The sequence below is a fragment of the Photinus pyralis genome, unplaced genomic scaffold (assembly GCF_008802855.1).
Source record: "Photinus pyralis isolate 1611_PpyrPB1 unplaced genomic scaffold, Ppyr1.3 Ppyr1.4_LG2, whole genome shotgun sequence".
NCBI lineage: Eukaryota > Metazoa > Arthropoda > Insecta > Coleoptera > Lampyridae > Photinus > Photinus pyralis.
Genome location: NW_022170403.1, coordinates 31081056 through 31105739, shown reverse-complemented (window position 1 = coordinate 31105739; position 24684 = coordinate 31081056). Strand labels below are relative to the sequence as shown.

Here is a 24684-nt window from a genome sequence, read left to right as displayed (position 1 = left end):
CTAACCTCACTTAAATTTTATTTTAACCTTCGATCTCCTCGCACATTATATTCTCCTGATACCAGATTTCTGAGCTAACCTAACTAGCACGCTAACCTAACCTCACTTAAATTTTATTTTACCCTTCGATCTCCTCGCACATTATATTCTCCTGATACCAGATTTCTGAGCTAACCTAACTAGCACGCCAACCTAGCCTCACTAAAATTATAATTTAACCTTCGATCTCCTCGCACATTATATTCTCCTGATACCAGATTTCTGAGCTAACCATGGGCAGCATTTACTTTCAAGATTCACTCGGAACAGAATATGCGTTTATTCTGTTTGTACAGTTTTCAATATAAAAATTATATTTACAGAAGTTGTACTTTATTTTCCTCCCCAATAACATAACTGATAGGAAGATTACAGTACAATAAGCACCTGGTCCTTCGCACTTTGCCGAAAACACTTACAAATTTGGTAGGTATCACGAAGATATAACGTGAAAGGAGGTCTTTCAGGCCCAAATACACTTGTTCTTGGTAGACAAACTTAAGTAAAAGGTGTCTTGCTACTAGGAGAACAGAATTCACGAAGAGGTCTTTTTCTATCACTATGAGAGTTATTTCAAAGCTTAATTTCGATTTAAAAATTTGCCATTCTGTATCGGGATCATATGATGTGCGAGGAGGTGTTTCTTTTCCTAATACTACACCTGTTACTTGTCGACACAGTTACGTAAAAGGTGTTGGGCTACCAGGAGAACATAATATACGAAGAGGTCATTTTCTATTCTGTCAGAATTATTTCAAGGCTTTAATTCGATTTAAAAATTTGTCAATTCTATATCAGGATCATATGAGTGCGAGGAGGTGTTTCTGTTCCTAATACTACACCTGTTACTTGTCGACAAACTTATCCAAAGGTTACAAAAGTTACAGCCCTTTGAATTTTCTTTCGAAATTGGTTTCTAGTCTATAACTTTTGATTGAGAAGTCTGATCGAAAAAGTACGAATTGCTTTGGATTCTACGCACCAAAATTAATAAGGAAAAGTGTTTTCCCGAGAAATTTTGGTGCAGTCGATTTTTGGTAAAAAAGGAAGGTTATACACTGCCTTTTTTTTGCCCCGAAAAAAAAATTGTCTCAGATCGACCCGGAAAAAAATTTTTCTAATAGAACGTGGCCTGTAGAATCCATAATTTCAAACAGTTCCAAGATTGGGCTACTAGTTCAAAAGTTACAGGCGTACTACCGACGAAATTAGTTTCTACAGATGATGATGTTTTCAAAAAGAGTAATTGCGATATATGTAGTTACCTATACCTCATTGTATGGAAAAATACAGAATCTGTTAGCAGGGGTAAAAAAACTATTGAGAGGTATGTAACCTATGCTAAATATCATATCATAGAGGTATAGGTACCTGTTTTTAACGAGTTAGTTTTATGAAATACAGCCTTACTTACCTAACTATAGAGGAGACTTTATTGGAGAAGTGCACACAAGAGGAAGAATAGAATGACAGAGGTTGGTATTTTCACTTGACCATAAACTAAAAAGATGTATTGCGCAATAATTACACTTGACTAATTAGACAAAAATCTTAAACTAATGATATATACACGGATCTATTTCGCTATTCGAAATTAAACCGATCTGCACTAAGTTTGTTTAATCTTTCAGCAGTTTCTAGTGTAGTCGGTCTATCCTTAGGATCTGCCGACCAGCAGTTTGTATAAATCGCACGATATTCATCGACTGTACCTGTAGCATCTTCTTCTGCGGCTTTTGGACGTTGATGAAACTTCACAACCTGTAAAGAGGAAAACATTCAGAACAATAATAAATTATGACTTGTACAAACTTTACTGCGATTATAGGAAAATCTACGGTTACAATAAAAAACTGTACAACCTTCTTAACGATTGTAGGACAATTCGCACCCGAATAATTCGCACCGGAATTTCGCTCCCCTAAGAGGGTATTTTGTGTATGGTTGACTTTTAACATAGAAAGTCGGATGTGCGAAGTATTAAATTAACTCAGAGCTTGAAATCTCCAATATTACCTACTCACCAATATCACGTTTTATTACTTTGTGCATGTAATAGACGTATACCTACATTTAAAATTTGGATACTTTCAATATTAAGGTATAACTTGGAATCGTGACGTCCATTTTGTGTTCAAACTCTAAATGGGATAATTTATTAATATTGAATAAAAGTTCTCTAAACCGTTCCCATATAATTTAATAAAACGAAGTGATACACTACATGTTTCGACCAACGGTCATCTTCAGGTGATCTACAAGATGGTAGAGATCATTGAGGAGAGACTATAGCTATAAAACTTACAATAGATGGAAAACAATTAAAAACCCAAAAGGGCAGTAAAACTGGAAAGCCCAACGACCATATCCGTGGTTGGTTCCAGAGTAAAATTGAAATTTGAAGAGGTTGATAAACTAAATTTTTTGCAAGGGAGGGCCGAACCTAAAAACTAACATTAGACAAAAGACTATATCTTAACTAATAAAATACCCAATTAAGGGCTTTGAAACTGGAAACCATCTGCACTTCCAAAATCAGTGCTCGGTTTAGCTAATCTTACCTTGTCATCGTTGACCCAGATCCTGGCATTGCATGTTAAACTAAGAGCCGATGGATCCTTCTTTGCTCTTCTCGCTCGACACAGCCATGATGAGCAGTTTTGGAGTTTAAGGTTCTTAGCAAAGAGGTACATGTATCCTTCATAGATTATGTATCTCTTTCCCCTTTTCGTTGTACCGAACTCCATTGTTACGCGCCCCGTATAGTTTGCACCGCCTAAATCTCATATCCATTATCAACTTTTTGTAACAAATCAAATTTCAACTTTTAGCCTCAGGGACAAGTCCATTTTTGATGATATTTTCCTAGATTTTGGCATTTTGATGTGGCACTTAAATATTTATGTTGGTTAAACAATAGCCATACAATTTGTAGAGGAATAATTTTTTTAATAGTATTTATGAGGCAAGAATTCATACGTACAATCCTATGTACCTTTTTAAATGGAATGGACCGTATCAAAGCAGTAGAGATATTAGGTCACTTTAATAGCATCCATATCACTCAAAATCTGGAATTTAGTACTTATTTTATTGTAATCTCCGTATTAAACATGAGAACACTAAATTTTCATTCATGGCACCTTTACCATGAATGAAAATTTATTTAAAAAAAAAACAAAAAAAGGTAAAAAGACACTCATCCGTGATGTAAATTGTCCATGCATCTCATGTTCACAAGTAGACGGAGGGACCGACAAGAAATCCAAATTCCAACTTTTTAGGGACAAATTATCCAAATCCAAATAAAGCGACAAAATATCCAACCAATTTGGAAACTCCGATTTGGATATCTTGTCGGTGGCGCGACAAGATATCCAAATATCGATTTTTTTTAGACAAGAAATCCAAATTTTTTGGACAAAATATCCAAAAAGTTCAGAAATTTTTTGACAAGATATCCAAACTTTTTTAGACAAGAAATCCAAATTTTATTTAAGCCTTTAATCACATATGAACCTTGTGCAGTACGAAACATTTCAGTTTCAGTGTTAAAGCACGCCATAGCATTTATGTTTTAATACAGCGTCAAAGAATTAGGGCCTACCTACTAATAAATGAGTTCTTTCATTTCATTTTTATTTTTCGTAAAAAATAATGTACAATTGTATTACAACGTCAGACTAACAAACATTTAATAGACAATAACATTTTCACATACAGAGAGGTACTCGCCTTCATTGTAAATAACATTGGTCGCTAGGAAACGTATTTTAGTTTTGAACTGCTGCAGTGATCGGCTACTTTTTATCGTTTAGGGTAATAAGTTATAGTAAAATATACTGCGGTATGTCGGTGATTTTTTAAAAAAAGAGTGTTTCGGTTTGGGCAGATAAATTATTAAACTACACTACACTATTAAACGCTGTATAAAAACATACTGAATGCTAATTGCTATGCCGTGTTTTAACACTGAAACTGAAATGCTGATACGGAATTTTTTGTACCACACAAGGTTCATGCCTGATTAAAATTATAATTAATAAGTACTTTTAAAGCTCAGCACTTTGACAAGCACAAAGCTCTCACGCTGAAAACAACTACTGTTAAAAACATATATGTAATGATCAAATACACGAAAAAGCGGCGTACCTTTATCTATTTGAAAATTGGATATCTTGTTGAAAACTTTCCAAACTTTTTGGATTTCTTGTCTAAAAAAGTTTGGATATCTTGTCAAAAAATTTCCGAAACTTTTTGGATATTTTGTCCAAAAAATTTGGATTTCTTGTCTAAAAAAAATTCGATATTTGGATATCTTGTCGCGCCACCGACAAGATATCCAAATCGGAGTTTCCAAATTGGTTGGATATTTTGTCGCTTTATTTGGATTTGGATAATTTGTCGATAAAAACTGGATATCTTGACGAAAACAACCCAAATTATTTGGATAATTTGTCCCTAAAAAGTTGGAATTTGGATTTCTTGTCAGTCCCAGTAGAGGGATGCTGCTAAACGCTGGTATCGGTCTATCAGCAAAACTGTCACCTGACATTTCTTAAAACTATTTACCCAGTTTTATTGTACCAATTCACAATCAAGGTTTTTTTCATTTGGAAACCTTTTAGCACGTACAAATAATATTGCAATAGGAATATAAAAGTCTAAATAAAATTTTAACAATTATTATTTGTTAATAGCTGCAAGTTAAGTTTCCTAGTTCTCTAATCTTCGATGTCGTCCATTTAAAGGACACATAGCGAAATACGTATGTATTGTCTTAAAAGAATCTCAAGTAAATTATAATCATATTTGAACGTAAAACAAATAGATTCTTGAGAGTTCCCGTAAAATTAAAGAGATAAGAACTGTAAAGTAACGAAAAAAGCAAAAAATGTTGATAAATATCGTGAAAAAAATTGATCTTGCTATAAATTATATGGCTATTATTTAAATAATATAATGAAATTGTGAAGATCCATGACTCTCAATGGGGTGCTTAAGAAGCTTCGGAGAAATAACACCAAAATCTACCCATTTACTATTATAACATTTTTATGGGGAGTTTTGGTGTTATTTCTCCGAAGCTAAATAATATATGGTGGTGCATTAGAAACGATACATAGCTATTTCTGTAAATTAAAATAATTTTCAAAAAACGCTTTGGCACGTCAAATTGATCATGGAAGGAAACAGTGTCTAAAATAAAACTTGCTCACTAATGCTTTTGTCTCGCATCGCTGACAGTGCAACCCTTAAAATCTTAAATGATGCATCGTTGGTAAGGTCGCCCATCTCTGAATTCGGATATGTAATTTTTTTGGTTTAGTTGTTTCATTTCCAGCGCATTCGACGTTGCAGGTACAAGTTTTCTCTTTTTTATACCACTTGCAACTGCATAATTTTGACGCACGATCGCATTAGCTTCTATTACATAGTGATCGGCCCGACATCCTTTCATTGACATAAACAACAGCGCGCCCTCAACTTACTTTTAAAATATTTCGAAAATATCAAATCTAAAAAATTATAGTCTCACCAAATTCAGAGAAGGAAAGCCTTTCCAATGATGTCCTATCTTCCTTGTTGCGCAATTACCAATGCTAAGGGTTTTGCTTTAGTACTAGGTATGCCATACAAAAATTAAAAAGGAAGTATATAGGTACTTCATAATTACAAACATTTAAAAGAAAAAATCATCAATATCGACCTGTTTCTAAAACGTTTCAAGATTTTCAAAACCCTTACTGTTTTGATTATCAACAATCTCTTAAAAAAATGCCAGAATTTTTCCATGTATCTCTTCAAACTATAAAATAAATAACAGTAAGAAAATCAAAAAGAAACTTTTAAGTTCATTCACTACCATAGTTGTAGCAAAGATAACGCGCAAAAAAATAAGCAGTTAGTGTAATTTTACTCAGTCACCAATAATCAACATATAGCCATATGTGGTCAAAGAAACGTAAAACTGGTTCTAAGAAAACTGGAAACTTACCTTTTCTGAACACCACCACAACACTACCACCAGAAATAAAATTTTTTAAAATTAAAAAAAAAGTATACACAAAATCAAAACCCGTGCTCAGATAAATTTTAAAATACCACTCTGTCAAACGTTCATGAATGAAGATACTATACAGGCGTTAAAGTTCCAATTAGTTGTGGTCATACGTACTTAAACCTGATTTTTCGGACCTAATTACTTTTACCTTGTAATAATATCATATTCCAGAAATAATAGAAAGGATGTCATTACGATATTTCTCTTTTTATGAAGTGCAATTTGTGTTATCGGGGTCTTTTCAAATTTACCTTTAATTATAATATTATCTTAATTACTTATCCAAATTTAGTGCCATCTATGAAATGCATTGTTCTATTGTCATTTATACATACTCGTTTTGTCTAAAATAAATTTAATTCATTTCCTTTGTCACCCTTTTCAACTAAAGAAATAAAGATCAATTTTTTATGTCTTCCTTAAGAAATCTTTATGTAAGGGAGCGTTAAAATTACTCTTTTTCTATTTTCATCTTGATCTTATAATGTAAATATTTTTAACTTTAGACTTATCACTTTGTTTGTGTACGGTATTATATGTTGATTCTGTTTTAATATTAAGAGCGTCTCAAAAGTAGCGAATATTACACATAATATTGTAGATATACTATAACTAGGTATAACTATTTGGTATATTACTCCACAAAAGACGTTTCAGTTATTCTTATTTTCTCAAAACGAAAGCGCAGTAGTTAAAAATTATGTGTTCTTAAATTACAGGATTTAACTATATCAGACTCTTCATACAACTTCAAAAAAAAACCAGCGTGATTATATTTAAGAAATGGAATACTTAAGAATCGCGATGTGTTGAAAATGAAAGACCAAATAACTATTATTTGAAACATTTTTCCATGAAGTAGATGTTTACCAAGATGTGCTCTACTACATACATTCTGTAAAGGCAATGGTCTAGTAGCCTCTTAAAAATATTTAATTTTAATAAACCAAAGATTTACAGAATTATCCGGGTGTGAATTATTCGGGAGCGAATTTTTCGAGTGCGAATGGTCCGGGTGTGAATTATCCGGGAGCGAAATGTCCAGGGTGCGAAATATCCTGGGAGCGTAATGTCCGGGTGCGAATTATCCGGGTGCGAATTGTCCGGGCGCGAATTGTCCGCACACGCCTTCTTAACTATACCGTGTGTCTCAGGGAGAAGGATCCACGAGGTCTTTGATATGTATTTGAAGTTAGCGTTCAACATACATTATTGCGCTTGTTTGATAATGATAGAAAGAGAATGGAGTAGTACGTTGAAAGCTAATTCCAAAGGCCTCGTGGATCCTTCGCGAAAAAATACATTGCCGTTTGCCTATGGTGCCTTTTACCTGGGACACACTGTATACGCTTCTTCTGCAAACGTTAGTAAATTTAATTACTGTAATCCTGACGTTATAAATTGCACAGAAATAACTGTGGCAAATAGAAAAAACTCTGCAAACGACCTTTTCTCATTCACAATTTTTGCTTTTTTAGGTGTCAAAAATCAGGGTGGGTAGAACTTACTTTGTAAACCACAACTTCATTTCCATGTAAATTGGAATAAGGTATCTCGCGATACCTCATCTGCCATAAGAGAACTCCAAAAGAATAAATATCACATTTGGCAGTGGGTACTCTTCCCATTAATAGTTCCGGTGCCGCATACAATATTGTGCCCTAAAAACACTAATTATCATTGTCTCATACAAACCGCAGCTAAAACCAAACAAAAATCTTCATTCGAACAATCAACTCGCTGAGAATTTCCAAAATCGCACAGTTTGCAAATGTCACCATCGCACAAAAGCACATTGGCAGGCTTCAAATCTAAGTGCAGCACGTTATTCGAATGGCAATAGTGTAATCCTGCACAAATATCCAACCCATATTTAATAACCGTTGCAGAACTTAAACTAACGGCACGATCATCTAGTATGTCTTGTAAATGCCGACACCTGCCCAGGTACTCCATTAAAACCACGCCGTAATTTGTATTCGCTTTACAGATTACGTCGATTATTTTTATGACATTCTTATGATTCAATCCGAGCGCATTCTTTTCTCTCAATTCACCATCCTGATGTGTACGCAATTTAACTACTTTTACGGCAACTCTAGAATCTTAATCAAATTCTTCTCCGTAAGGGAGGATAATGTCGAATTTCTTACCTACCTTTGTAAACTCCACTAACAACAGTCCCGAACGCACCCTTACCTAAAACATTCACGTTCTTAGGCGAACTAATCCCGCTGAGTAACAAATGGTCTTTATTCGGAGTATTTATCAGCAATTTCTTACAACTGGGTACTTTTATGCAGACATCGTTTACTTCTTGTGCCAAACTTGGAGGTTTCAATTTTTTGCATTTTGGAGATCCTTCGAAATTTAGATATCGAGCTGATATAGGCCTATAATTACTAAATATAAGGCAACGGATTTAGCTTGGATACTTTACCTGTTTTTAACTGTGCCGATGGGTTCGTTTGGTGACTTTGATAGTGGAGAGATAACTTTGGAGAACAAAGCCCTTCTAATTGGTGTACTCATTGTTTTTGTTTATATTTGTTTGATTCTGACAAGGCCACACGTAATCACAAGTGTACGTGGTTTATTCAATCTATTTTACCTTTCGTACGTACATTAGGAAATTTTGCATTTATCACGCATTGATAAAATTTCGTGACCTAAGTCCTACATTGACGGAGTAACGCACGTACTACATCTACAATTATTTATACGGAGATATTATTTTAAGACAATACATACGCATAACACAGGTCAACAAAAAAATAATTTTTTTTGCGCATGGGATTTACATAATATATTCTGACTATACTAAGCAAAAATAAATAAAAAGTGCAATTAGACATCGAAAATATTTGCTTTTACAAAGGTATAGCGATTTGATTGAAAGCTTTCAGGGGCGAAAATTAAAGCTGGAATCTTTGTTTTCCCTCAAATAAAAAGAAAAATGGAGGGTGATATTTTCCCGCGGTTACTTAGCAAAGAGGAAAAAAAATCCTGGAACAGTTTTAAGGCAATAGTCCATGGTTTCCCGTTCAGTGTTTCCTGGGAAACCATAGAGCTAAAAATTATGACGAGCTGAGGGGTTTTGGTTTTGTATCATCGGGTGTAGAATGTCTCTAAAGATGCACAGGTTACATTCTCATTTAGATTAATTTAAGAATAATATGGGAGCTTTTTCGGAATAACAAGGACAATCCTTTCATCAAGACATAATGGAATTTAGGCACGTTACCACGGCCAGTAAGCCTGGAAGCATGATGGAAGATCATATTTGGGGGATTGATGAGAAAAACTTCAGTTGAACATGACAAAAACAGTAAAACTGTTCCATTTTTAAACATTTAGACTTTAAGACAAACAGATTATAATTTATAAATGTAGGAACGTTACCTTATAATAAACCATGCGTATGTAAGTAAGATTTTATAGGTATTTTTATTTTTTGGTTTTTTTCATTTTTTTGGCACAAAAACAAATACATTAACCTTTTTTTGTTCTAATTCTTATTTGTGGCTATACAAGCAACAGAAATAAGGTATATATGTCCCATGCGCAAAAATGCTGTAGACCGGTGTAATTGAAGTTACGGATCTGTGTCCCTGCGTCATTTTCCATAGATTTCTCACACATGTTGCCTTGTTCCATCAGGTTCCAGTATATGTCGCAAATCAATGACGCAAAGGGCTCCGTTAACTTAGCACCACCATTTCAAATTTCTGACTAAAGATAGATTGCGCTAGAATCTCTATAGCTAGCGCTAGCTAGCGCCACTTTGAGGTCAGCTAGCGCCATTATAGATTTTGCAGAAAAGCCCTTGACTTTCGGGGGGTGCTATGTTAACGCTAGCACCACCATTGCGTACGATCATTTCCAAAAGCAAGCGCTATGTTCGTCAGACCTAGCGCCAGCTAGCGCCATAAATTTTAGAGCTAGCGCCATCCCCCAATAGAGTGGGGGGCAATTTTTCCTAGCACCACCATTTTGTGTTTTCGGGTAAAATTTTCACGTTTGGTGCTCTGCTCACCTAGCGCCGGCTAGCGCCACTAATTTTAGGGCTAGTTTTATAATTTTGCGGTGTCTGTCCGTCTGTCCGTTAGCACGATGTCTCGATAACGAATTGACCGATTACGATGAAATGGATGGATTGGATCTTTATCAAATTTGTAGATCGGAGTTAGTGAATTGGCAATATAGCCCAAAAAATAAGGAAGGTCCTTTTGACGTCTCTGTGAGTTATGAACCGAATTGTATGAAATTCAATATGCGTATAGCTTTAGCCACATAAAACGCAATTCCAAAAGTTGAGCCTAATCGGTCAACATTCACAGTGCCCTTTTCGCATCTCGACCATTTTTTTTTTATATAAAGGCTTTTCGGGGTCATGCCCATTTTGCCTACGATGTAGTTACCTCAAACTAGGGATAGACAATGGTTTTAACATTTCACGCACAGGGGCCGATCAGTGCGACTTTGTACCACACATAGGATGGCCACGGAAGGTTTAAATACATGTAAGGATATGGACACAGATGAATGTAACGGTTACAATACTATGGACGCACATAAAGTTACAGTTTTAGTCTAATTGCTTTTACATAATCAATGATAACATCGTAGATTGGTTTACGGCAGCTATGTAGTAAGGTCGTGATATTTGTGGGAAAGGCTACGCCTTTTTCGCTTAGCTTTTCTAATAGGTTTCTAATTTTGGCCTCACGCTTAACACAACTAAAAAACAGATGATTCAAGTCGCCCTGGAAATCTCCGCAATCGCAGTTTGGGGAGTCTAGGATACCAATTTACAAACCGGATTGAAAACTTTCTTATTTATGGAAGCATTTAAAAGTAATTTGATACATAGCCACTTGGAATAAAAGCAAATTTAACGCCAGTTTCAAAATTTGGTTTTGTGCATGATGTGTGGTGCCAATTTTCTTATTTATGGAAGCAATTAAATGAAATTTCATACATATACACTTTAAATAAAAGCAAAACTAACACCAAGTTCAAAATTTGGTTTTGCACATGCTGTAGCCATATCCAGGGGCTCGTTTTCTATATTTATTTACACGTCGATGCGAAAAGGGCACTGTGACTGTTGATAGATTAGGATCAACTTTTGGAATTGCGTGTTATATAGCTAAAACTATACGAATATTGAGTTTCATGCAATTCGGTTCAAAACTCACGCAGATGTCAAAAGGGCCTTCCTTATTTTTTGCGTTATATTGCCAATTCACGAATTTCGATCTACAAATTTGATAAAGAATCCAACTACAACATTTCATCGTAATCGGTCCATTCGTTTTCGAGATATTGTGGTAACGGACAGACGGACAGACACCGCATCTGGGATGGTCAAACTCTTTACCATTTTTAAACCCGAATGTGCAAATCTGTCCCTCTTAGGGTCGGAAATAATAAACAAATTATTTTAATTTGAAATCCTTTTTTTTGGATTGATCGTTCTGTTTAAAGTAAAAAAGTTCCAATAAAAATACTAAAATTTGTATGTAAAGTAGCAAGATTGTAATTTGTAAATATGAACACCCCTTCATTTCAAAGTAAACAGACGGTGAGGTATGCAGGTACAAACTTACTTAAATCCTTTATGAATGCGCAAAAGTTGTAAATTATTTGTCACATCAAGGGTTTACAGGTGCGTCAAATGTGTAAAGTTTGGTATATCTGTATTGTTAAAAACAACACCTTTAGATAGTAGTCGACGCGACGTACATAGGTATATAATTTATCGGGAGCAAATACACAAGAGCTTGATTTTTAATCGAATAATTTTATTTTTACACGAAAGTTTTGTTGCCACCGAAAAAACTCGAGACCAAAAGTGTAATAAAATCGCGACAGTTTTAGCTGGAGCGATTTTATTAATATTATGCTTTTCGAGACTTTTTTCCAGGAGGCAACAAAATTTGAGTGAATTAAAAATAAAATTATCCTGACTTAAAACCAAGGTCGAGTGTATTTTAGGGAGATTAATAAAAGACAGTAAATTTTACAACCACTACATATTTTACGCATTCCTACACGCATTTTTATCGCTGTTAAAAAGCTACGTAGCGTTTAATCAGATAAAAAATCATCTGATTGGTTAGAATTTGAAACAATCACCAAGCTGATTGGTCGTATATTAATGGTATATGGTATATAAGAATATGCTTCTTTGTTTTTTAGCAGAATTAACAAATAAATATGTTGATTGATGCGAATACTTTCAAAGGTATTCAAATACTTTCAAAAATATTCTAATACTACCAAAGATATTCGAATACTTTTTATAGTATTCGAATATCTTTATATTACTTTAAAAAGTATTCGAATACTTGTCACTCAAATACATTAAAAATTTAAAATAGTACTAGATAAAAGTCTTAATAATACTTCAAAAATGTCAAGTTATACTTTGTATAGAGGCAACATGTAAGAACAGCGTTTTATGCACTGAATGTAGTCCCTTTCCCTGAGCTGAGGTTAGCATTTTTTATATTTCTATTGTTATATACAAATTTAAGGGGAGTAAAAGCCTAATATTATTATTATATAGGAGGTACCTACCAGGACCTTTCTTATACCAGTTATATCCTTAAGAATACGTTTACCAGTTTTCAAAGCGATCGTATGTCGTGCACATGACACGTACACATTTCTGAAATTAATCCTAGCGATTTTGGAACAGATCCATTTTTGATCATCCGTTTGTCCGTGTGCATGATAGTTTGTTTAGAAACGTGCGATCGCTTTGAAATTTGGTACACATGGTCTTAAGGATATATGAAAGGTCCCTATTGTTTTTAAGTTACGTGGACTATCGAGTCAAAAAGTTTCACTCCAGGATCGTTCGGTATTCAGTTGTATCGGATTGTTATATTTGATTTTGTGACAATGGAAACTTTCCCTAAACATTTCTAAATTGTTCTCAAATATTTGAATAACTTAAAAGTACTGCCTTTTTTGAGGCCGGAAAAAAAATGTCTGAGATCGACCGGGAAAAAACATTTTCTTATAGAATTTGGCCCGTAGAATCCGTAATTTAAAACAGTTTGAAGATTGGGCTACTAGAAGTTACAGCCCTTTGAATTTTTTTTCGAAATTTGTTTTTTGTCCATAACTTTATATTGAGAGGTCTAATCGAAAAAGAACGAATTGTTTTGGATTCTACGCACCAAAATTAATAAGAAAAAGTGTTTTCCCGAGAAATTTTGGTGCAGTCGATTTTTGGTAAAAAAAAGGAAGGTTATACACTGCCTTTTTTTGAGCCCCGAAAAAAAATTGTCTCAGATCGACCCGGAAAAAAAATTTTCTTATGGAATGTGGCCTGTAGAATCCATAATTTCAAACAGTTCCAAGATTGGGCTACTAGTTCAAAAGTTACAGCCCTTTGAATTTTTTTTCGACATTGGTTTCTAGTCCATAACTTTTGATTGAGAAGTCTGATCGAAAAAGTACGAATTGTTTTGGATTCTACGCACCAAAATTAATAAGAAAAAGTGTTTTCCCGAGAATTTTTGGTGCAGTCGATTTTTGGTAAAAAAGGAAGGTTATACACTGCCTTTTTTTGAGCCCCGAAAAAAAAATTGTCTCAGATCGACCCGGAAAAAATTTTCTTATAGAATGTGGCCTGTAGAATCCATAATTTCAAACAGTTCCAAGATTGGGCTACTAGTTCAAAAGTTACGCCCTTTGAATTTTTATTCGAAATTGGTTTCTAGTCTATAACTTTTGATTGAGAAGTCTGATCGAAAAAGTACGAATTGTTTTGGATTCTACGCACCAAAATTAATTAGAAAAAGTGTTTTCCCGAGAAATTTTGGTGTAGTCGATTTTTGGTAAAAAAGGAAGGTTATACACTGCCTTTTTTTGAGCCCCGAAAAAAAATTATCTCAGATCGACCCGGAAAAAAATTTTCTTATAGAATGTGGCCTGTAGAATCCATAATTTCAAACAGTTCCAAGATTGGACTTCTAGTTCAAAAGTTACAGCCCTTTGAATGTTTTTTCGACATTGGTTTCTAGTCTATAACCTTTCAAACAGTTCCAAGAAGTCTGATCGAAAAAGTACGAATTGTTTTGGATTCTACGCACCAAAATTAATAAGAGAAAGTGTTTTCCCGAGAAATTTTGGAGCAGTCGATTTTTGGTAAAAAAGGAAGGTTAAGTATCCAAATACTTTGCGAAGTATTCGAATACTAAATATTTGTGAAAGTATTTGAGTTACAAATACACATACTGCTTCCATAAAAGTATTTAATTACAAAGTATTTGAATACTTTATAGGCTTTGAATACTAAAAAGTATTTACAAAATCGAATACTGCCCAGCTCTGGTATCACAAAATGCAGTATCTTTCAGAATTACCGTTATACCGCTAGTACTAACTGGGTGAAGGAAATGAAACTATGGCGTCTACAATACATACATTCTCTCAAAAAGAAAACGGTCAAATTTTGAAAAAGAAAGATTATACTCTAAGTACTGTCCAATTCTTCTATAAAATATGGAGTACACCATTTAAAAAAAACCGAAGTTTGATACACCATAGGAATACAACACGCCACTGGTGAGGTTACTTTAGAAACATGGCGACGTTAATTGTGCACTATTTTGCTTTCGTTGTCTTCGGAGTTATGGTCCGATGGGTCTTAGACGCCACACCCTGTATATGCACGGTCATTCACGGTCTTTTCACAATTTACAATACAAGAAAAATTCAGTCTTCAGGGGTGGTTTTGGAACTCAAATGCAGCATCCGATTTATGTCCAGTTAAGCAAAATATACCAAAACGTTTGGTGACGCCACTGGCTTCAGTTTAATATTGTTATTGAATAACTAGCCCAATGTGCTCTTGTAAATGATATCAAGCAAGCGTGCAGTATATGATAACCATATCTTTCCCTTCATTTTAGACCAAAGAACCTCGTTCTCGTCCATTCCTTTGCGTTCCACTACACTGAAAGCATCACGCAAATCTTTTTGCAACAAAAGTACAGGTAATAACAATTTTTATTATAATTATCGGTGTACTAACCATTTAAACATTTAGAGAAAAAAAGAACCAAATCGCGATGGAATCAGTGAAAGACATCCCAGTAGTTGGAGGAGTAATTAACTTCTTTTGGCAACTAAGTTTGATGGTCCTACAAATCTACGTTAACATTTTGAAGTTGACCTTCAATATTGCAACGAACATTACGAGCTGGTTTTTGGAGATGATAAAGTCAGTTTTGCAAAGCGCCATCGGTTTTTTGGACGAAGCCATTCAACAAACCAAACAATATGAGAATCGCGTTGCCGAATTCATTATCAAGATTTTGGTAACCCTCCAAGAGGTATTGTCATATCCGATCAAGTCGATCAAAACCACTTTTCAAACAGGTTAGATTTGTTATTATATGTGTTATTTAATGTTTAAATGTAATTTTTTGTAAACATGTTTTAAAATGTTTTTTATAAATCATTATGAAGCGCTAATTTTAAAATAAAAAAAATTAATTGCTGACAAAGTCTTTTACTGCGAAATTCCACCGTTTTTTACAGCTTTACATTCCACGTGGAGCTCAGATCGACTTCCAGATTCATATAGCTTACCTACGTTCGAATGCGAATTTGAGCGTTTAACCCAGGTAAGTGTAGGCACTTATGTACACTCAAAATTGAACCCTTGGCCTAAATGCAATTCAATGGAACTGTGGGATCGAAGCTTTTCATTTTCCCATTTCCTTTACCTATGTCCAAAGGCGTGCAATGTCGTTGTCGTATAAGTACCTACTCTTACAAAATATCATTATATATTTATAGCAAAAAATTAGTTAATTATTATTAACGTGAAACATTTTTTATAAATAATCACGATATTATTTGTGAGACGGTATTTTTTAACAAAAGCAAACGTAATGATCCCTTGTTGTGTGTCAGTAACCTTCGACTTTTTCCATACAATCTTCAATTTCGGTAACGGTTCGAGGTACTTCGCCAAGTTTTTTAACCCCAATCTCGGTAACAACAAAGAGATCCTCAATACGAACCCCGCCCATTCGTCTGAATCGATTTATAACATCCATTACCAGAAACTGTTGAAGTAGGGAGTCGTTAACCGCACAGTCAAGAAGATAGTCGATAAAATAGCAGCCGGGCTCGATGGTCAACACCATGCCCTTCTTCAAAACTCTCGATGTTCGCAATCGCTCCATACCTTTTGGGTGTTTGAGTCGAGGTGGTGATTCCGGAAGGTAGCCGCCGACGTCGTGCACATCCAGTCCGATCAAGTGGCCCAAACCGTAAGGCTGAAAAATCGCACCCAATCCGGCAGTTACCATCACAGAAATGTCACCTTTTAATAAGCCGGCATCTTTTAAACCCGAAAGAAGGACGCGATTGCCCAAAATATGCATACAAGACCAGCTGGTACCGGGACGGGCTTCATTTTGAATAGCGTGACTAACTTTAAGCACCGACTCGTATATGATTCTCTGCTCACTTGTAAACTTGCCATTAACTGGAAACGAACAGGCGATTGCTGTTGAGTAGCCAAAATAACTCGCGCCCATTTCGAAGAGGCACATTTCTCCGCTGCCGAGCTTTCCGTTGTTGGGCATACCGGTGTGACCGTAGTGAAGGATGGCTGTATTAGGTCCAGAGGCGCAAGTACTAGTGAAAGCCGCATGTCGGCATCCGCCCATATTGTAAATAAAGTGAAGAAACTCAGATTCGCACTGGTATTCCATTAGGCCAGGCTTGACGTACTTCAAGATGCGCCTCAACGCCGCAGCTGTCAATCCCGTGACGTAATTAATTACTTCTAGTTCATAATCCGTTTTTACGACCCTAAGTTCCGACATTTCCGGGTACAGAGTCGATACGTCCAAATCGAAAAGGTCAATACCGTCAAAGTGAGCAGGTTCGATTTCTAAACCGCTGTCTGTGTTACAACCATTAAGCAATAACAACACAGTCGGTTCCAAACTTTTCAAAACCTCCACAATTTCACTTGCGTAGTAAACATTGTCGATGCCATATTTTTTTCGAAATTCCTCAAACGTAAGCTGTGGTCCCATCCAGATGCAGTACTCATCTGGATATCGAGGAATGAATAAGTGCGTGGTGCTCGTGTCCACTTCTAGAGCAGCGTAACATAAAGGGTCCGTAACACCAAATGCCCACATAAAAAACGGTTCCTGTCGAAATGGGTAGGTTACATCCGAATTGTAAATTGGAACATCCTGGCCACCTTGTAAAAAAACCAACGATCCTTTTCTAACGTCTTTCACTTGCAAGCGTTCTATCAATCTTTGTCTGTTACAGGCATATAATTCTGGTGAAATCTCCAAGGTATTGGGACCCATTCCAATTTTTAAATTGTTCTTTTCGAACATTTTTAATTTACATTCGATAGGACAGTTACAAATAATTTTATTTCGTGAGTGACAAGTTTGACATTATGAAGTAGGTAACAATGTTATAGAGTGCTTTGCATGATTTAGTATAAGTTAAGTAGTTATAGTTACTCCCCTGTTCTTTATTTGTGAACCACTTTGTCCTTTGCGTTAGAGTTGGAATCTCTTTCGCCCACCTACTCCGAAATTCATTTACTGTTTCCTTTCTTCTTCTCCATTGTCTTCGTGAATGGTTCATTGTCAACACTTCTTCCGTTTCGGGGTCCAAGCTGCTGAATGTGAAATCCAAACACACTGGTTTTCTGAAAAAACTGGAAGATTCCATTGCTGACCTGAAAATAAGTCTACCACGAGCCGATGTTGGATAATGGAATACGAGATTGCCCCTAAGAAGTTGGAAACTTGGAACTTCTACGTGCGACCTCGCTAGAAGGATGTATGAACTCCAAAGAGATCGATGTGGACGAAGAGCAAGAATCCCAGAATGCGGTATTTGTTCATGGGACCGGTGAAAATATGGCTGACGACTTGCAAAAGGAGGAAGACAATTACGTTACTGAATGGGTTCAAAACGTTAAACAAACCTGAGGTGAAAGTCAGACGTTCAACGTGCGTCCTCAAATCCCACAGTTTTGATGAAATTTTGGCATTTGGCAAACGGTGATCGCAATAGCCAACTAGCCCAAGGTAGGAAGCTAAAAACTGGCTCTCTATAAGTAGAGAAAACGAGCCTCAAAAATTTAACCCGAATCTCAATATTTGAGTACTGTACAGGGTGTTCCAAATTACTTGTTTTAGATGTTTTTCGGGAATATTTTGAGAACTAAAAGAGATAGAGTGAAGCGGTGTGCACTTCTCGGAGTTACGTTTCAAATCTCTATAGATTGACCATGTCAATTTTAACGTATGGCTTGCGAAACCCTGGCAAAATGCAATAAAACGTATTTGCTTTATAACTCAGTTTTTGTGGGAATATCAAAAAAGTAGATAGAATAAAAGTAAAAGAAAATAATCTCTTAGTAAGGGTGTATTTTTATATTTTCCATAGCCGGCTTAGTTTTTATGATACAGCACCAACGTTTGATTTTTCAAATGAAATGTATATTTTTTTGTACCACTACATTCTTTATTTTTTTCTTATTAGAAAAATCTGTAAGTAATCAGTATGTTTGAGAAGAAAATAATTGAGATAAACAGGGAACACTGTTATTTAGTAGTCTTAAAATTGTGGATGAAATACGAATAGGCCGTGGAATACATAGTTCATATTTCAGGAAATGCTCAAAATAACAATATTTAATGGAATTTGCTCATTTATCATAAATATCTGACTGAGACCGATGTGCATGATTTACTCAGACTTTAGATTGATATTATTGATTACGTAGACTAACCTTAGATTTATAGAATTTGAAATGAGTAAGATAAATGAGCAAATTGTGTTATTTTGAGCAATTCCTGAAATATGAACTAGGCATATATTTCACGTCCTATTTGTATTTAATCAACATTTTCAAGACCGAAAAAGGGCCTTCTCTTAAACAATTAAGCAGCCTTTGGAAAACATAAAAATATCCCCTTACTAAGAGACTATTTTTACATTTTTATTCTTTCTAGTTTTTTGATATTCCCACAAATAACCGAGTTACTGATAAAGCAAGAACCTTTTATTGCATTTTTGCGCTGTTGCCAATTGACATCGCCAAGTTAAGCAGATTTGAAAAGTAACTTCAAGAGAAAGTGTTGAAGTACGATTATAAAATATTTTATAAATTATAAAGTGTGTAGATGTTAAAAAAAATGTATGATCAATATTTAATGACATTTATGAACTTCTTTATTTTTCTATTTTTGAAGCTCAAGACGTTTTATTAATGTTCTAACATTAATCTTTCAACAGATTATGAGACTTACGCGTTAGTGTTTCGAAAATTAAATCCGGAAAACAGTGTCATGTAGAATCACGTGTGTGTTACTGTAGCTGGATTAAAGACGTCGTACAGGTACATTTTTTCGATCGGTAGTTAGCAGAGTTTACGTATCCAGACATCAAAGAGGAGTGTAGTTGTCTCATCACATTTAGAAGGAGTAATAATGACGATGAACAATTACAATGATGGTCTCGACTGAGGACTCAAACTCACAGACGACAATTATTTCGCATGGCATATTAAGGCCAGGGCGATCATGGAGCAGCAAGAATGCTGGGATGCAGTTGATCCTGGTTTTGGCGGTGAAGATTTGATAGAAGGCTTCAGCGCAGGGGAGAAGAAGAAGAACTCCAGAGCGTTGTCACTTATTTTACTTTCGGTAAGTGATAAATATATTGACTATTAGGAGGACATAAAACGGCAGAAATAGCGTGGACAACCCTGTCTAGTTTACACCAAGATTTTAGTGTGATGCATCAACTTGAATTTCTGGAAGATTTAACTACCATAAAGAAAGGAGATACTTCAATGACCGAGTACATTTCAAAAATTCTTGATCTCAACCGAAAAATCTTACGTTACGGTATAACTTTTGATGAACATGCTCTCTCATTGTTTATTCTGAGGGGTCTTCCAAGGGACAAATATGAAATCTTCATTAGAACATTGGAACATCAAGAAAGTTTAAGTCGTGATGACATCATAAGTAAATTGTTGGTGGAAGAGAAACGTCAAATCAGATTAGACGGACTGTCGACAAAAACAGAGGAAGTCAAAGCTATGACAGCAGTGCCGTACTCAAAAGCAAACCAAAGTATGAAATCGAAAAACCATGGAAACAATACTCAACGAGCTAAAGGAGAAAATAGAAATGACAATCGAGTCTATCATGGAAACAATACTCAACGAGTTAAAGGAGAAAGTAGAAATGAAGATCGAGTCTACAAGTGCTACACCTGTGGAAATTTAGGACACAAATCTTGTGACTGTCCAGAGTTGAAGGAGTTCTTGAGACAACAACGACACAAGAAGGAAGGTATTGCAAGTAGTGCTATAAGTGAAATTGTCGATTCAGTCCACAAAGCCAAAGCGTAATGTTCAGTAGGAGTTAAAGGCAATATGAAGCGGAAATGCTGGTATTTAGACTCCTGTTCTTCAGATCACATGACACCATTGAAAGAAGAATTTGTCGAACTGGATGAAGATTGCTGTGGAATCATTAAGATGGGAAATGGGGACGAAGCTCAGATAGAAGGCAAAGGCATCGTCATGATTCGTACACCTGAATAAGACGGAGGATTCAGGATCACGTTGTCTGAGACACTTTTCGTTCCAGATCTTGAATGTGCTTTGATGTCTGTTTCAAGGTTGACAGATAAAGGTTTGGACGTCATGTTCACTGGTGAAAGAGGCGTAGTTTTGGATAATGATGAGCTGATCTTTAGAGTAAAGAAGGATGATCGGGTATACGTTGTAAATACTGCGGATATAAAAAGTAAAAATTTTAACATTGAACAGAAGAATGGATTAGCATGTAGAGCAGTCAACAACATGCAGCTATGGCATCGAAGATTTGGACATGTGAATAAAAGGAATTTGTTGAGAATTCCTTTTCTCAAAAATTTAAAAGAAGAACCAAATAAAGATGATGAGAAATGTGAAGTTTGCATTCAAGGAAAATTCAGTCGTTTTAGTTTTCCTAAGAAAAGAAGTGAGAAAACAACAGCAGTATTGCAGATCATCCACAGCGACCTAATGGGTAAAATGTCACCCCCATCTATTGGCGGATCATTATTTATTATGACTCTTATTGACCATTACTCTTATTATATCGTTGCCAAATGTTTGAAGACGAAGGATGAGGCGTTTCTTGAATTTGTTAGATTTCATAAGGAAGCGGAAAATCAACAGAAAAAGTTACTGACCCTGCAAAGTGACAATGGTGGCGAGTACATATCAAATGTTTTCGAGGAGTACTTGCATGAAAATGGAATAAAAGATAGGAGAAGTGCACCAGGTTGTCCGCAGCAAAATGGTCTGGCAGAACGGCAGAACCGCGTTCTGGTAGAAATGGCAAGATGCATGACGTTAGAATCCGGTGTACCCATGGATTTTTGGGCAGAAGCAATTATGACATCAGTTTTTATCAGAAATCGGTGCCCCTCATCTGCAATTGACTTCAAAATACCTTACGAAATCTGGCACAATAAGAAATTAAAGTTAGAGACAGCAAATTTAATTAAGATTTTTGGTTGCCAAGCATGGGCAATGAAATCTAAATCAACGAAATTTGAATCAAAAGCGGAAACATGTGTGCTTATTGGATTTGCCGAAAATACGAAGGACGGTTACCGATTATGGAGTTTGAAGCGAAGAAAGGTAATCATCAGGAGAGATGTAATTTTTCAGGAAGAGATTTTTCCATTTAAACAACCTGTATTGAAAGTACCAAGTGAAACCAAACTCAGATATTTAAGATTAAGAATTATGACTGCAATTTCCTAAGCGAGTTAAACGAAAAAGAAGGATTGTGGTCTGAAATCTCTAAAGATAAAAATTATGCTATTGAAATTGTACCCGAAGGAGAAATGGTTGCTCAAAATCAAGACGTGTTAGATGGAGAGCTGGAAATTCAAAATCAAGAAGCTGTAATAGAAGAAATGATTCATAACCAAGGAGAAGAGCAAACTGAAATCGATAATACTGACGAAGGACCTGTAAAATTAAGAAAATCTAGTAGAGCACCAGTAACAAGAAAATTATGTAAATTGCCATTTTGTATGTGTGCTCAACTCTACGATCATGAAGAGAATATTCCGTCCAGTTATGAGGAAGCTGTGAATGGCTCAAACGCACTTGCATGGGAGGATGCCACTAATAAAGAATTTCGGAATTTAAATTTGCAAGAAACCAGGAAAATTATAAAACGACAACCAGGTGCAAGGGTAATAGGCTGCAAGTGGGTGTTCACAATCAAAAACGGAGATGGAAACATTAAGAAGTATAAAGCCCGACTTGTTGCACAAGGTTTTCGTCAAACTCACGGAGTAAACTATTTTGAAACTATGAGTCCTGTAGTGGAGAAGACATCAATCAGACTTCTGACGAATCTAGCTGTACATCATGGATGGAGGTTGGATCATGTACATGTAGTCGGAGCGTACCTCACTAGCAGTTTGGATGAGGAAGTATTGATGGAAGTACCTGATGGATTAGAACTCGATAAAGGTAAATTCGTTTGTAAACTTAAAAAAAGTCTGTACGGCCTTAAGCAATCAGGTAGAAACTGGTATAATCACGTAACATCGATTATGTTAAGTTTAGATTTTGCCAAATGTATCAGTGAACCTTGCATATTTTTTAAGAAAGACATTATAGTGGCAGCTTATGTTGACGATTTTTTGGTTTCGGGAATTGAAGAAGTTTTAAAATTTAAAGAAATTATTGGAAAAATTATCAAACTTAAAGATTTAGGTCCCGTAAGATCGTTCATATCAATACAGTTTGATCGACCTAGTAAGAATGTTATAACTATAAATCAGAGTCAGTACATAAAATCCATTTTAAATGAGTACAATATGTCAGAATCTAAAGGCACTTCTTGTCAACTTCAAGTAGGAGCGCATTTTGAAGTGAAAGGCGAAGGAGAAATTTTTGACCGTGAATTGTATCAAAAGGCGATAAGCTCTCTTCTTTATATCAGCACTTGTACTCGGCCTGACATTGCAAATGCTGTATAAATTGAGCCAATGCAACCAGAGACCCACTGTAAGAAATTGGAGAGGTGTTCAAAATGTGTTAAAGTATTTAAAGAAAACAATAGGTTATAGATTAACTTATAAGAAAAATGGTGTTTTCTCATGTTATAGTGATTCAGACTGGGTTACTGATAAAAATGATGCAAAATCAATAACTGGTTATGTTTTTAATTTTGGGAATGGAGCAGTTATTTGGAAAAGCCGAAAACAGAAATGCGTAGCCAGTTCATCAACTCATGCAGAGTATATCGCCCTTTATGAGTCAATGTGTGAATTTCTGTGGCTACAATCTTTGTTACGTGAATTAAGTGAAGAAGATTTAATTTCTGGAAGAGAAATTGTGTATTGTGATAATCAAGGTTCGATTGCAATTGCAGAAAATGAAACTATAAAGGAGGAAGTAAGCATTTTGTTGTTAAATACAATTTTGTGAGAGAATGTATTAATAATAGTATATGATCAAAGTAGAATATATACCTTCATCAGAAAACCTTGCTGACCTCTTCACGAAGTCCCTGTCAGGGCCCAAAACAGAAATGTTTGCTAAGGCTATAGGTCTACTCTAAGAATCAAGATTTTTAAAATATGAAATAAGGGGAGGTAATTTGTATTTTCTATTTAAAACTGTGTATTTCCTATTTTGAACTTAGAAGTAAGTTTTTATGTAGTATTCTTTATTTGAATTTATAAATATTTTTAATCGAGGGGATGTGTTGAAGTACGATCATAAAATATTTTATAAATTATAGTGTGTAGATGTTAAAAAAATATATATGATGAATATTTAATGACATTTATGAACTTCTTTATTTTTCTATTTTTGAATCTCAAGACGTTTTATTAATGTTCTAACATTAATCTTTCAACAGAAAGAACTGTATCACATTACAGTTCTCAAAATATCCCCTAAAAACATCAAAAAATTATTAACCGCTCTATAAAATATTCCAGTAGCGCTCCTAAGTAGGTATATTACAATTTAAATTTAGTAAGTTTGTGTAAGATGTATTCACATTGGTGTTAGAATAATGTTTAAGGCATACCTTACTCCACCTTATAGTTAGTACATGATTGAGCTTTTTTTAGCTCAGAAGTTGTCCAAAAACTATCTCTCGTGTAATTTTCACTAAATCGTGGATTGTAAGAATAATCTAGAAACTGACACAACCCAGTTCACAATAATCATGCTAATAATGAGATCAGCAAGATTCCATAAATTTGCGGTCTACGGTCCTGTCCTTAGTTCGATCTGCTCCATAATTCCTCAAGCCTACGATCCTGTCCTTGATCCATACCAATTCCTTACTTCTTGTGCTTATTTCCTTCCAAGCCGACACGACGATCCTACCCTTATCCTATGTCCTTTACTTTCTGCTATAACGACTGTTGAAACCACGCGCGATGTAGTACCTAAACCAAGTGTTACGTTCAAAGACGAAATAAAAAAACTTTTGAGAAAGTAAAGGAGTAGA

The 24684-nt window shown here is 35.3% G+C and overlaps 2 protein-coding genes across 3 annotated transcripts; both read right to left on the bottom strand.

The window, feature by feature from the left end:
• Window positions 1-1535: 1535 nt before the first annotated feature.
• On the bottom strand, window positions 1536-8744 carry LOC116164745 (serine/threonine-protein kinase mos-like). Of its 2 annotated transcripts, none has more exons than XM_031478963.1 (5): window positions 8544-8744; window positions 8257-8496; window positions 7811-8201; window positions 7612-7764; window positions 1536-1800 (listed from the first exon to the last, which is right to left on the bottom strand). In XM_031478963.1, the coding sequence occupies exons 1-5, from the start codon at window positions 8633-8635 to the stop codon at window positions 1624-1626; spliced, it is 1053 nt and encodes a 350-aa protein (XP_031334823.1). In that variant the 5' UTR covers window positions 8636-8744; the 3' UTR covers window positions 1536-1623. The 2 variants fall into 2 exon arrangements, with proteins under 2 accessions (XP_031334823.1, XP_031334822.1); XM_031478962.1 differs by having other exon boundaries at window positions 7811-8208; window positions 8261-8496; window positions 8544-8740.
• Window positions 8745-15600: 6856 nt separating this feature from the next.
• Window positions 15601-17570, bottom strand: LOC116162737 (xaa-Pro dipeptidase). Its single transcript, XM_031476427.1, has one exon. The coding sequence runs from the start codon at window positions 17500-17502 to the stop codon at window positions 16042-16044; it is 1461 nt and encodes a 486-aa protein (XP_031332287.1). The 5' UTR covers window positions 17503-17570; the 3' UTR covers window positions 15601-16041.
• Window positions 17571-24684: the final 7114 nt, after the last annotated feature.

Coding starts and splice junctions, on each gene's coding strand:
- LOC116164745 (XM_031478962.1), bottom strand. CDS start 8,635: ATGAGTACACCAATTAGAAGGGCTTTGTTCTCCAAAGTTATCTCTCCA. Junction 8,497..8,543: donor ATCGGCACAGTTAAAAACAG/GTAAAGTATCCA, acceptor TAGTAATTATAG/GCCTATATCAGCTCGATATC. Junction 7,765..7,810: donor CGAATGAAGATTTTTGTTTG/GTTTTAGCTGCG, acceptor TAGTGTTTTTAG/GGCACAATATTGTATGCGGC.
- LOC116162737 (XM_031476427.1), bottom strand. CDS start 17,502: ATGTTCGAAAAGAACAATTTAAAAATTGGAATGGGTCCCAATACCTTG.